Below are 13,088 nucleotides of genomic sequence, written 5' to 3'. Positions count from 1 at the left end.
TTATTTCTTGAACATGACTGTCATGCCTCAAAATAAGACTGGCGTAAAAAAAAAAAAAGGCAACTCCATCCGTTTTTAGACAACTATCAGATCTATAATCCACGACCCGTTTTGTGACTTAGTGCTTCATGAAAGTGCAGTTGGTTCATCTGGCCACCAGGGGGCACTCAAGGCAGCAAATCAGAACGACAACAAACATTTTGTTTACCAATATTTACTGTCAACGTCGGAACAAATTACATCAATACTACGTAGTAAAATTTATCAAAACTCCTGGGACCATGACATATGATGCTAGTTTAGCAAAGTTTTGTAAAATATTTAAAAATTTAGGTTGAAAGCTCCACACTTTGTTTTTCTTTTTTTTAACTAGAAACTACAAAGTAAAAAGACTCTCGACTCACCTTTATTGTGAATGATCCCGTGTGAATGATATATATCGTCATTTTGGGACAGACTGTTGACAAATTCGGATAAAATGTCCATAAAATCTTACGTAAAAAGTGATCAGTTTAGATGAATAATAAAATTACAGGAAAATGTTTTATGTTTTAATTCCAAGGAAGTCTCAGGTTCGTTGCTACTGTAGACGCCAGCATCATTTCCCGGGCGTCTGCAGGGTGTATTAAAAGAAAAGTCTGTTGGAAGAGGCCAGTATGGGGTGAAAATAGAAGGTTTGACAGGCAAAATAAATTAACCATAGTTTAAAAGGAATTTTAAATGAAATTTCAGCTCATCTTTTTTTGAGAAGGTTCATGCCATGAAACTTAGTCATTAAACACTTGTGCTTTAATGTCTTAACATGGATTTATTCTCTAACTGATGTATAAAATCAACATTAGTACATAAAATCAAACAATTATATAATTGACTTGAGTAACCAGTGAAATCCTGCCCCCCTCCTTGAGAACGCCCCCTCACAGTGCAGAGAACATGATGTGACAGTGTCCATGTAAAACTGGTGGGTGACACAAGGCCTATGATGGACCTTCTCACTCCAATTTAAGATTCAAGTAAAACAAAGCAACTGCAAACAAGACAACCCCAAAATCACTTTGACATTCACGGCAGGAGCTTGAAATGGTCTGTAAAACAGGTGGGTGTCGCCTTTTTGAACCTCCTGCGAGGTGAGTGGCTGCATGGCAGCTGCTGGTTCAGCTGTGGATGGAGAACAAAGAAAGAGAAATCAAACTGCCTCTTCAGACATCAGCATCAGGACTCGTGCAGCACTGCAGGCAGGGCGATGGTGGAAGTGCTGAAGATGAGGGGGGGCTCCTCACCTAAATCTGAGCGGCTGCTCCACTGCGCCCCCAAGCTTCTTCAGTGCCTCTGCAAGTCCACCCCTCAGCCCTGGATAGTCCGGTGCCTCGCAGTATTGCAGCGCCACCACAGCACTCAGGTACTTCTGAAATGGGTCTAAACATCACACAGGCAAAGAGAGACATTTAGAGGCTGCCGCAGGTCACATGACGTGATGGCGTCACTCACTTGAAACTCTGTTCTTCTTAAAGCAGTGTCTCATCAGAGCCGGGATGTCGTCCATGAACCTGTCAGCAGAAGGATTTTAACCCTGTAGCTGCATGGTAAATGACCTTCGGTTTCACCACTCACTTTTGCTTCTGGGTTGCCACCTGAGCTGGTTGGGTGAGGTCGGACCAGGGCAGCGGCCCGGTGAGCCAGCGCAGCAGGCACAAGCCCAGAGACTGCAGGTCACTGCGGCGCGAAGGAGCTGAGAGAGAAAACACAGCAGCATGAAATGTCAGCGATAGGGCAGTGTTTTTCAGCCGGGGTGTGGGAGAGAGTGTCAGGTGTGTCGTGAGAAAATGACTCAAAAAAAATGCCTCATTTGTCCGAAGAGGTGGGCGATATGATGACATTAAATCATGACAATTAGAAGGTGTTGAGGAGCAACCAAGGTGAGGAGATCACATGGATTCACTGACATTCTTTCTATCCACTCTACTGTAGAGCTCCAGTGTGTTGATGCGCTGATCTGTCCATCAGTCAGAACAGCGCTGCTGTGGTGCGCCTCGCTCCTCTTCCCACACACTCACAGCCAAGAAGCCGCTCACATGTGCAACTTCCAGCTGTTTTTAAAGCTGATGTGCCTCTAACTTGACCACACACTTTCACCACAGAACCATGGAGGGAGGGATCCTTGTCAGACCCGCGACGCCAAAGTCAGGCAGAGCTACTCACTCACTGCTCACTGCAAAACTTTATTGACACTCATGGACTGTCAAAGTTTGCTTTGTAGTTTAAAAGTTGGTGAAAAACTAAATGCACAACAAAATAAATGTGCTCCAAAATATGAAGAGAGAAACAATCATTGTTTTTATGAAGCAAGTTCAGGCAAAGAATGCTATGGATTTGTCTGGAAACTCAGAACTACAGTAAAGTCATGCAAAATAGAAGTGATAAAATCGAAACAGTTATTTAAAGTAAGTAAATACATAAATAAATCATGATATATGTTGTCATATTGCCCGCCCCATTCTGGACACATTTGAAACAAATACATTTTCTGCTATTTGTTTCTGCAAATAGCCCCTGCAAAATAACAAGCGAGTGTCAGTAGCAACAGTTTTTCCATCAATAATAGGGGTTTTCTATAGGACTTTAAGCACAAGCGCACTTTGTAAAAGAAAAGGGTTGAAAAACACTGCAGCACGGCAGGGAAAAGGCTCACCGGCGCCTTTGTGAGCGTCCAGGCTGATAAATTCGACAGTGCCCTCGTGTGGAGTCTTGCTGCCCTCACGACACTCCACGTGCTGCCCGCCGGGAGCGTATCTGAAGGAGTGACCATAGCCTGCCAAGTACACCTGCGCCCATGGATGAGACAAAAATTAGACCCCGCCCTTTAAAAAAAAGCTTCAGTCACATCGCTCACTCTCACAGGTCCCACCTGGGATTCTTGTCCAGACTTTATGAAAACGTGTTCCGCACAGATATCCCCGTGCACGTACTCGTTGGAGTGGATGTAGTCCAGAACGTCGATCTGAGGACACGAGGGCAGAAGGAGAATTCAGATCCACATCCAGCAGAGCTTGTTCTCAGCAGGTGGTTGACTCACTAGTCGACATGCCAGCTGCAGGACAGTGGTCTCTGGCAGACACTTGTTTCCCTCCAGGATGGACTGAAGGCTCTGACCCATGTTTGGAAAGGTCAGGAATCTGCACAAGCACAACAACCTAGTGACGGCCCCGCAACACGGAGCAAACCCCGCGCGCACTGCTTTAAGACAACCACGTGACTGTGTCGACTCGGCCAGGAAGCACATCTGAAAGTTGTCTGCCGTGTGGGAACATTTTGACCTACTGTCGGAGAATGACATTATTAATTATTATATGTTAATTCTAATGTATTTATTTCAATCTTTACCCAGTTTGTCACGGATTTTCGACTTGTCTTGTTCCATTCCAGTTCAAATTAATTTCATGGTATAACTGAATTTAGAAAATTTTAAAACATTGGAAAAACCTTTTTTTTAATACAATTTAATTTGTAAAAGCAAAGAGTCCACAGGCATCCTCATTCACATGGTTTTCACGATTTTCACATTATGATACAGGTTCACATTATTTAAAGATATGGAATACTAATGAATAATAATGAGTGCAAAGACTAATATGATATTATCATATACAACAGGTCATCAAATCGGTGTCAATTCAGTCTGTCCAGTAGGTCGCCTGCAGGGATTTTTAATGTCCAGCAGGTGTCAGTATTCAGTGACACAGTATCAACAGTGAGCACCTCCCCTGTGACACTCTACCACGGTCCAGTGCGGAGACAGGAAAGTTTTTACACCTCAATATGAAGAGAAAACAGTCAGTAAATGGAGCTAATGGGACACGTCTGCATACAGAGGCTGCGTTATACACAATAACAAAGCGCGTCGTGGGTCAGCTGATCGGTCCGCGCACGTTATGTTTTTCCGGCTTTTTTCGGGGACGTTCGAGTTCTGGATTTTTGTTCGAATTCTGAAGCAAAATTCGTCCTGAAATTCGAACTTGTTTAAATTCCAGGACGTTCCAGGACGAAAATCGAGGTACCACTGTACTCTGCTTGTATCAAGTAAACCTGCTCCCACCTGTAGGAGTCTGCATGGACAGCAAAGCCCAGACAGGAGGGAATCCCCAGGAAATCCATCTTGTTCAGCTTCATCCACTTCTCCACTGGAGACCACAGAAGAAGACAAAAGATCAATTGTCGCAGCAGCTGAGGAGTTTTTTCTCTATTCTCTCAGACAGATCAGACGGATCACTCTTAATGCGATAAACGGTGGAAAAAACTCACCAGATGAAGGCTTGGCTGCTCGCTGCATGAAGTTCTGCTCATTGAAGAGTCTTCCATCTTTGGCCCCCTGATGAACACAGAGTTCAGACACACTTGTTCACACCATCGAGACACAGGTGAGAAACGTCAAACACATCCGTCTTCAGTGGACCGGTGCTTAGTCCTGGTCAGGGTTGCGGGGAGTGCTGGAGCCTATCCGAGCGGTCAGTGGGCGAGAGACAGGAACCTGGACAGGCCCAGGGTGTATTCACACAAATACACAACTTTAGAGTGTAACCTAGTGAGCATGTCTTTGGGCTATAGGAGGAAACCAGAGTATCTGGTGAAATGTACTCATTCAAAACAATTGCACTGTGGCACAACACCAAACAAGAGGTAACTTCTCATGACCTTGACCCTGCCCATAGACGACTGCAAACCAGCAACAATGTTCCCAAAACTGGTGCCCAAAAATGCTTTAAATGACATGGTGAATGTGTGTGGACTGACATGTGAAGAGGACGCTGCAGAAGCTCTGCTCACACAAGTCTACAGGAGTGATGTGCCGCAGCCAGATGAAGAAACGCCTCTGTATAGCATTAAAGATTAAACGCAGTCACCATTTTTAAGAGCAGGGTGAAACTGTAAGAAAAGGAATCAATTCACTCACCAACTTGAGAACGTAGTCTGCTTCTTTTGAGTCTGAACACGAGGCTATTTTGAGAGAGGAAAAAACATCAGTTATTTTCTACAATGAGCAATGATATTAAGGACATTTAACAGTCTAAAAAATGAACCAGGCTTTTGTTTGTTTAAGTGTCATACAGTAATCCCAGTTCATGCGAACCAAGTGGTTTTCTTCCATCTTGGTTTATGGGTCCAAATGATACAGAACTGTTGGGGATAATTTGATGTTAAGCAACTCAACTCATACATGCTATTTTGTTAAACAGTTTGCAAAAATAAAAACAATGAATTTCAAATGTTTTGTTGTAATGTAATACAATTTGTATTAACCGCACAAAAGCAGCTTGAGTGAATACTGATCATTTGACTTAAAAAACAAAAAATAATACCTAAACAAGCTCAACCAAAAAAACGACACCTTTATAATAGATCTCTGTCGCACGCTGACTCAGCACTTGCAGAAGGATCCATTTCTTGCCGCTTGTATCGGTCAGCTCGGTTCCTTCGCAGAGTGGCTCCACAGATGCACCACCTTTAGTTTTCTTCCCTTTTCCTGAGAAGAGTTTTCACATCAGTTATCCAGACCATATAAGCACGAGTGAATCATTCATTCAGCCACATTCAGACCGTGGGGGGGAGGGAGGAGGTTTCATGAAACAGTGTCCTGATTTTCAGAGGCCACCAGAGGGCACTGTCTGCTGTAAAGTGTTTGAACTTGAGAGCGCCATCTAGTGGCATCTTAAAACCGGGACACAGTTTCAGCAACTCTGCACCACTGTTTCATCACCTCACCTCTGGGAGTTTAGACAGGGGACCTAGATTCATCTACTGCTGACATATTTGTGATCAACTGCTTTCCTGAGCTGTAGTTTCAAGAGATTTGGTTCACAGATGAAGGACAAAATAGTCTCATAAAATATATTTCAGCCATTTAACTCACTCACTCTCCACGACAACAGGCACATAAATTCCCAACAACCTAGCAGAAAAAGAACATTGATCCTCACACATTTTTCTAGTAGCTTAGAGAGATAAAGTACATTTTTTGATAGACAATGGGAGACTGTATAGATTGTATAACTGACCATGATCGACCATGCTCACCTTTTGAAGGAGTCAAAGCTTGTGTGGAGGACCGACCTTTGGGTGACGCTTGACCAGTCGGTCCTTCAGCAGCCTGTCCTCCGACTATAATCACAATAGGGGTATTAGGTAGAATAAAAAAATAGATAATAATAAAAATAAATCATTTTAAAAGAAGCGGTCGTATAGTCTCACTCCCACCACAAGCCAAAACGTATTTCAACAGTTGATCAGGCCAGAGGAAATATAATCTTTAAAAAAATCAACAGAACGGTGCAGCAGCACCATGAGATTCACCTTTGATGGGAGATCTGCACAGAGCTTGTTCAGTCTGTCCTTCAGCCAAGGGCTTTGCTGGAGACTGGTTTGATTTCCCCCGGACTGCAACCAGATCCACCGGACTATTAGTTATCAAGAGCAATGCACTTTGATCATGTGTTTCTCTCACCAGGTCGAGGAGACTTCACGAGAGACGGATCGTTCTTCTCAGTTCTCCTCTTCTTTGCTGAAGACTTCAGGATGCCAGCACTGGTATCTGAGAATGAAATCACACCTGTAACCTGGTAAATTTAAAAGACAACTAACACAGTACTCAACAAGCTGAAGTATGTACAGTATGACAGTGGGGGTTTTTTCGAGGTAGAGATGCATGGATAAGATTTAATACCCTTTATTGCATCATCAGTCTTGTCATCCTCACTAACATGACAGGTGGCAATCACAGGAAGAGCCCCATCTGTCACGTCCATGACTTGGCTAAGGGATTTGCGAGTCGTTCTCAATGAAGGGCGTGGAGCCAATGAGGAGGGAAAGGAAGTCGCTGTAGAAAAAATACATAACTGTCATGTATAAAGCAGTTCAGACAATTTCAGGGGGATAAAACGGGCAAATCTAAAGACATTATTTAAAAAAAAAAAAAAAATCACAACTTCTCACCAGAGCACTATATATTAGATTACACTGACTGGATGATTCATTTTTGCAACTGATGATAAATAGAAGTGAAATTGTCCGTTATGACCACATGTTGAATTGCAGTGTACAACTGAAAGATTACAGGACATTTAAGGGTAAAGACGAGTACGATTGAAATCATGTTTACTTACGTTTACCATTCCCAGCTTCAACCTCCGGACTGGAGAGACTAGATTTATCGGCTGACTGACTTGTTGGGACCACCCCAGTTCCCTCCTCAGGACAGGGAAGTTTTTCGCCACATGACGGACAAAATTTAAAATTCGGCTGCAAGTTTGTTCCGCATTGGGGGCAGAAATGAAAAGGCATTCTGAAAGAAATAGATGCCGCACATGAAATAACTCCAATATTTTGAATGAATGAGAGATTCACAGGGAAAGGAACAACTGGAAAATGCAGGAGGAGGATCAAATCGTTTTTTATTTAGTATCGTGAGTTTTGCAAGGCCGCAGAGTCAAGTTTTGCACATTTAAACGGCTTTTAAAGAGCACCTTTTAATACGAACAATTTAACTCGACTCATAAGTTTCAATGAATTCGTTTACTTATTTGTACCGTCAACATAAAACATACCAGCATGTATGTACATCCCATGACATTAATATCGATAGCGTCAGCGTGTGCACTCTATGGAACCTTCAAATATGTGGTAGTAACGTATGACTTCCCACTTCTTGCTTTCATTTTCTCTTCAGATAATATTCTTAATCTCATTCTTTTCAACAGGAAAATATTAAACATAGCTACACAGAAGTACAACGCAATTGTTATTTAGTTGTAAGAGAATATTAAGTGAGTTTCAAATGGAATAAACGCCAAAGAATTACCTGACTGAAGACTTATCAACAACAGTGTGTTGATGTCCTTCTTCTTCACGATGTTATGCCTGAAGATTCACCTATGCAAGTGAACGGTGCTGCCCCCTATAAGACTGCAGCGGCATTACTGCCAGGCGCTGGTTGTAAACCGCTGCAAGAATTCCACGCTTCTAGTGTAAAAAGTATTTACATGAATTGGAGCTACGACAGTTTCCAGCCTGTGGAGGACAGTGATGCGATGAGGTGGTCCGTGGCAAAGAAGACAAGCAATGAAACAACGACATACAGTTTGAACATAACTGCGAAAGGAACAAACACAAATGGAAAAAATAAAAAGAATGAGCTAAGCTGATGATGAAAATACTTTATTTAGTTTTTAAACAAAATCAACAGATGATGTAAGAAACATTGTGAAGTACAGTGACTGCAGACTATATTAATTCATATAAAATATTTTCTCTAAAATACATCTGTATTCCAGTGTAATGCAGATAAGCAGGACAAACCCCGTGGTGACGACTCAGTGTAGATAGCAAACACAGTGGATAATCTATTTTTGATTGATTCAATCTTTCCTTTTTCTTTGTGAGGCACCTGGTGATTGACCTGCAGTCAATGTAAATATATTCAAGTCCTCTCATGCAATTATAATCCTTCAAAAAGCCTAAAAATTGGCACCAAATATAGTTAAAAAGTGAAATGTATATGTGAACATCTCTAACAGAAAAAATGACACATAATGGCACATTAATACAATTGTACCAGAGGGTATGTAGACTCGGCTGACTGCTGCTGAAACAGAAGCATTTCTGAATTGTCCCGGGTGAGAATTGTGTCACGCGTAAAACCGTCCCACATTGGTGTTTGGGTCAATCGTATTCATTCAGTTTTGTGCAGTAATAAATAACTATAACACACAACCCTTAAATCAGCTGAACCCAATATTTCAGGCTCTTATCAGCAAAGTCGGAGCCCAGTTAAAAGCAAAAGGACACTTGCATTAAAACGACTTTCTCTTCCTATGTTATACAGCCATGTTCAGGAAACAGCAGAAAACAAATCAAGGTCGTGAATCTAACACGCACATTTGCTCCTCTCTGCGCCATCCACTTCCGAGTAAGAGGGTCCGTTGGCCCGGACGGTTCCGTCAGGGATCCAGGACTTGTCCACGCATCGCTCCATCCTCTTCATGATGAGGTCCAGCAGGACGTCCACGGCTTCATTGACATTTTGTCCGTTTGCTGCGCTGGTCTCAAAGTATGGAACCCTGCAGGGTATAAAGACACGAGTATGGCTCTCACTTGTATCATTGCTGAATGCTTATCCAGCAAACAATACACTGACGGCAGTAGATTGTGATGCAGCGTGGCATCTGAGCCTCCAGGAGCAAACCAGCATTGCTCAGGGATCGAACCAGCAACCTCTGAGTCACACTCAAATTCCCACTGTGTTAAGCAAGCAGGAAAGTTTGCCCATGGTCTTAGAGCTTTTAAAATAGGACCAGTAGTCCACATCCATCACCCGGACTGTGTATTCAGTGGAGGTGTGTCCGATGAACTCCAGTATTTTACACATGTGCACAAATATTTGTTTTGAGAGGAGCACCAATGCAGCTCTACAGTGTCAGCTGTCCCGGCTCAGCAAACACAACAGCCACTGCCTTCTTGACAAACGTACCAGGGAGAGGTCCCTATGGAGGAGGCTTAAACACGCACCCGTACTTCTCCGCCAGCTCCCGGGCTTCCTCCTCGCTGATGGCTCTCTGATCCAGCAGGTCACACTTGTTCCCACACAGAACCACATCTGGATTTTCGCAATATGCATGGACTTGGAGCTGGCCTGAGAGACACATGTAGGCATTCACTTAGTCGTCCTGTCTTCCTTGTTATTTATACACCTCCACTGAAGCGAACATCAAGACAGAGGAAGTCTTTTTTTTTTAAACACAGGATGAGAAGATAGTGATCAGTAAACACACAGTTTAAAAGGCTAATTATTAGTGCACACATTTTTAGTTTTCTAGTTGTTTCTAGTGCTTGTTGCACTGGTGGAACTATGAAGCATATCTCTTACCATGAATAGCGACATTGGCAAGGACAAAACCAGATTTTCCCATTAAAGATTCAGTCCACTTTCAGGTGATACCATAACACTCCTGCAGGTGTCGCTTAAGAGCAGTTTCTAGTCAGAGCAGGTCTCCCATGCCACCACTTTGGCTGCTAGATCTTGCAGCTTCATGCAACTAAACATCTGGGAACATGTCGCCTTCCAACCCAGGAAGACTTCTGCCGTCTTGCATCACCAGACTTGAGCCGCTCATCCTGAAAGCAGCGGTTAAAAGCTGATCTTCGGTCTGCCTAACTTCCCCCCCAAATAACACACCCATCCTGTCCCTTCAGTAGCGGGCCACTGATCTATCAGGCCCAGTGTATAGCCAGGAAATGGTTAACCATTTAACCACATTAACATAGAGCAACATGGAGGATCATCTGGCTCTAGGAGCTCACAACCTTTGGCCTAAATTGACTAAAAGCACACACTCACAGGTGCACTTGCAGGTGACGTATCAAACACAAGGAATTCTTATGTTGCTCTGCTGTTCGGCCCGCATGAGTATTTGACTCTAGCTGGCCTTTAAAAGTTGCTTTGGATCAAAACCCCTGCTAAATGTGAAGAACCAGCCGCTAATCTATATGAACAAAAGCAACTATTATAACTTGAAAGTCGGTGAGCAACTCTTCAAGGTCAAACGACAAGGTCAAGAGCTGTGGTAAAATTACTGAGATAATACGAGACTAGCTAAGAGTTTTTTTTGAGTTAAAAAAAATAAAAAGTTATTACGGCTCCCACTGGCCGATCTAAGAAAAAGATGTGTCTTTAACACGAGGGAATGGGCTTGGTAACATACTCATCCAGTTCCTGACATTGAGGAAACTTTGTTCATTGGAGAGGTCAAACAGAAGAAGGAAACCCATCGCATCTCTGAAGAACGCCGTTGTCAAACTCCGAAACCTTGAAGAGAAAACCGCAGTCATCGTCAGAAAATAAGAGATTAGAGAGCAGCATGGAGGAGGAGGAGGAGGAGGAGGAGGAGGAAGGGGTCCGTCTACCTCTCCTGTCCTGCTGTGTCCCACAGCTGCATGTGGATCTTCTGACCTCGGGTGGTCAACCCGTCTGGACCGGTTGATTTATAGATCTTTAGAGCAAACACAGAGTATATTCAGATCTTCCCACAACTAAACAGAGAATGTGAACTCATGACAACGCAGCATGCAAGAGAAGGTTTAACTTCACTTTAACGTCGCATGAGTCATCAGAGGTGAAGAGATAATAAATGGGAGTAAATATGGACGTCTGTTTGCACGCAGCATGGCGTGTTTGCTCTTTAGGAGGGAGGGCTTGGCCCACGTTTCATTACACAGATTTAGCTTGCAACACTCAGCAGCAGTGTGTTACACCAGTGTCACTGGAGCGCTGCCAGGCAGGATGGGTTCTAACACTTGATAAGATGATCCAGTCATCATCTTAGCTATGGTCGCATCATACATACTTGAATTTTGATAAAAGAAAAAGTCTGCTGCATGACATTTTCGCCACCAAGACGTTCAGCTGAAGTGACAAACTGTTATCACTTCCTCAATCCAGACACTTGTTCAAACTTGACTCGATGTGCCAACAACCTACCACTCTCTTCTCTCTGAAGTCAATTCCAACGGTTGTGATGAACTTGGAGTTGAACTTAGCGTCTGTGTACTGGTAGAGGAAGCTGGTCTTCCCCACGCCCGAGTCTCCCAGGGCTAGGAACTTGATGAGGTAATCGTACTCCCCATCAGACATGGTCAAAACTGAGACTCTGAAAAGACAAAGCAGAAAAGACCAACCGTTTAAACAAGTCGGAGAGCTTTGACCTCAGCGTCTTCAGACGACTCAGAGCATGGTTCCAGGGAGGTTTCTGCATGAGCCCTTGTAGAGGACTCTCGCTGCAGGATGAAGACGTCACATGTTGTTCTGGTTAATATCTTTTCATGTGACATGCAACGTCTCCCTCCATCTCTCAGATTAGATTATTCCAATTCTTAAAATGAAATCAAAACATGATATAACCAAGACAGTGAAACAGAATGATCAAATGCAGAGGGCGAGTAATATGAGCCAAACATCCACCCGTGATTCTGAACCAGACACATGATGAGACACAGATCACTGCGACTGGCAAACTACTGTGGAACCACTCGTTCTTTTTATTAGTGATTGTGTAATGAAATGTCTCATCGCACTCATGTCGTCTTCATGAACAACCTGGGAGGAGGAACTACAAAACACCACCAAGCCAACATGGTCTAATATTTAGCAAAACATGCCTGAAGTTTGAGGCAATGTTTCCTGTGTCACCACCATGACAACAGAGGTGAGACAATCCACTGACACAAGCTGTGTGCCCTGAATGTCTCTGGCAAAATGTGAGATGTTTTGGGTTGTGTGTCGCTCATTTTCACACAGGAGAGTTTGGGGTCTTCTTGGACAATGATGTTTGTTGATGATCTTTTGTGGAAAAAAGGGATTTTAAATTAAGGCAAACTTCCTTCTGCTTGCTTCACAGCTGGTTGAATAGAAAGAATCAGAATAACGTGAGCTAATGTCATATGACCACATTCTGGAATTGTTCTGCATTCTTTCACCGGACCTTTCATCTGGTGGATAAAGCAGCTTTACGTCTCGTGCAGAGCCCAGTGATCTGGAGTTCCGACAGTTCCGAGAAAGTAACCAAGAGGCTCACGAGACCCATGAAGTTCCGGCTGGTCGATCCAATGAAGCACACGGTGACGGAAACTGATTTCCTCATTCATTTTGGGATGCTTATCCCCTCAATGGGGCTGTGGGAGGAGCTTATTCCAGCTATGTGGGGTGGGACACCTATGTAGGCTTTTGGTCTGTGGGAGGAAACCGGAGCACCCACTCAACTCCTAAAAAGCTAAACTTTGAAATTCTATAATGAAAGTTGAGGAGGTTTAGAATTACTTCTTTATGGTGACAAACTGGGGTGAACAGATAACAGGCAGAGCATATCATACCCATGTTATTTGCATTAAATAACCCATTACTACAGTTCCTTTTTTTCCATTTTCAGCTTCGACAGTATGGATCCACTGATGGTTTCACAGTTCAGTTCAGGTTAGAAAATTCAACTTTTATACTACGTGCTACACCCTGAGGCTCAAATTAATGAACACAATAGTTGCCACTGGAG

General features: G+C 43.3%; 2 protein-coding genes across 3 annotated transcripts in view; both read right to left on the bottom strand.

Moving 5' to 3' along the window:
• Positions 1-253: 253 nt before the first annotated feature.
• On the bottom strand, positions 254-7,955 carry vrk3 (VRK serine/threonine kinase 3). 2 transcript variants are annotated; one of them, XM_053865992.1, is made up of 17 exons: positions 7,850-7,955; positions 7,155-7,333; positions 6,716-6,868; positions 6,497-6,583; positions 6,346-6,429; positions 6,070-6,153; positions 5,384-5,518; positions 4,949-4,992; positions 4,300-4,366; positions 4,094-4,178; positions 3,074-3,173; positions 2,906-2,998; positions 2,690-2,822; positions 1,612-1,729; positions 1,489-1,547; positions 1,281-1,416; positions 254-1,158 (listed from the first exon to the last, which is right to left on the bottom strand). In XM_053865992.1, exons 2-17 carry the CDS (start codon positions 7,330-7,332, stop codon positions 1,155-1,157), a joined length of 1,560 nt encoding a protein of 519 aa, XP_053721967.1. In that variant the 5' UTR covers position 7,333; positions 7,850-7,955; the 3' UTR covers positions 254-1,154. The 2 variants fall into 2 exon arrangements, with proteins under 2 accessions (XP_053721967.1, XP_053721968.1); XM_053865993.1 differs by lacking the exon at positions 6,716-6,868.
• Positions 7,956-8,206: 251 nt separating this feature from the next.
• rab27a (RAB27A, member RAS oncogene family) overlaps positions 8,207-13,088 on the bottom strand; it is an 8,597-nt gene continuing 3,715 nt past the window's right edge. Inside the window, exons 2-6 of the mRNA XM_053864511.1 lie at positions 11,525-11,693; positions 10,951-11,036; positions 10,749-10,852; positions 9,556-9,679; positions 8,207-9,107 (exon numbers count right to left, since the gene is read on the bottom strand). Coding sequence (XP_053720486.1) covers positions 8,915-9,107; positions 9,556-9,679; positions 10,749-10,852; positions 10,951-11,036; positions 11,525-11,677 — 660 coding nt within the window. The 5' untranslated portion in view covers positions 11,678-11,693 and the 3' untranslated portion in view covers positions 8,207-8,914. The remainder of the gene's footprint in view (positions 9,108-9,555; positions 9,680-10,748; positions 10,853-10,950; positions 11,037-11,524; positions 11,694-13,088) is intronic.

Source organism: Synchiropus splendidus, chromosome 5, assembly GCF_027744825.2.
Source record: "Synchiropus splendidus isolate RoL2022-P1 chromosome 5, RoL_Sspl_1.0, whole genome shotgun sequence".
NCBI lineage: Eukaryota > Metazoa > Chordata > Actinopteri > Syngnathiformes > Callionymidae > Synchiropus > Synchiropus splendidus.
Note: the sequence above shows the minus strand (reverse complement) of the source record. Positions and strands in the feature narration are given on the sequence as shown.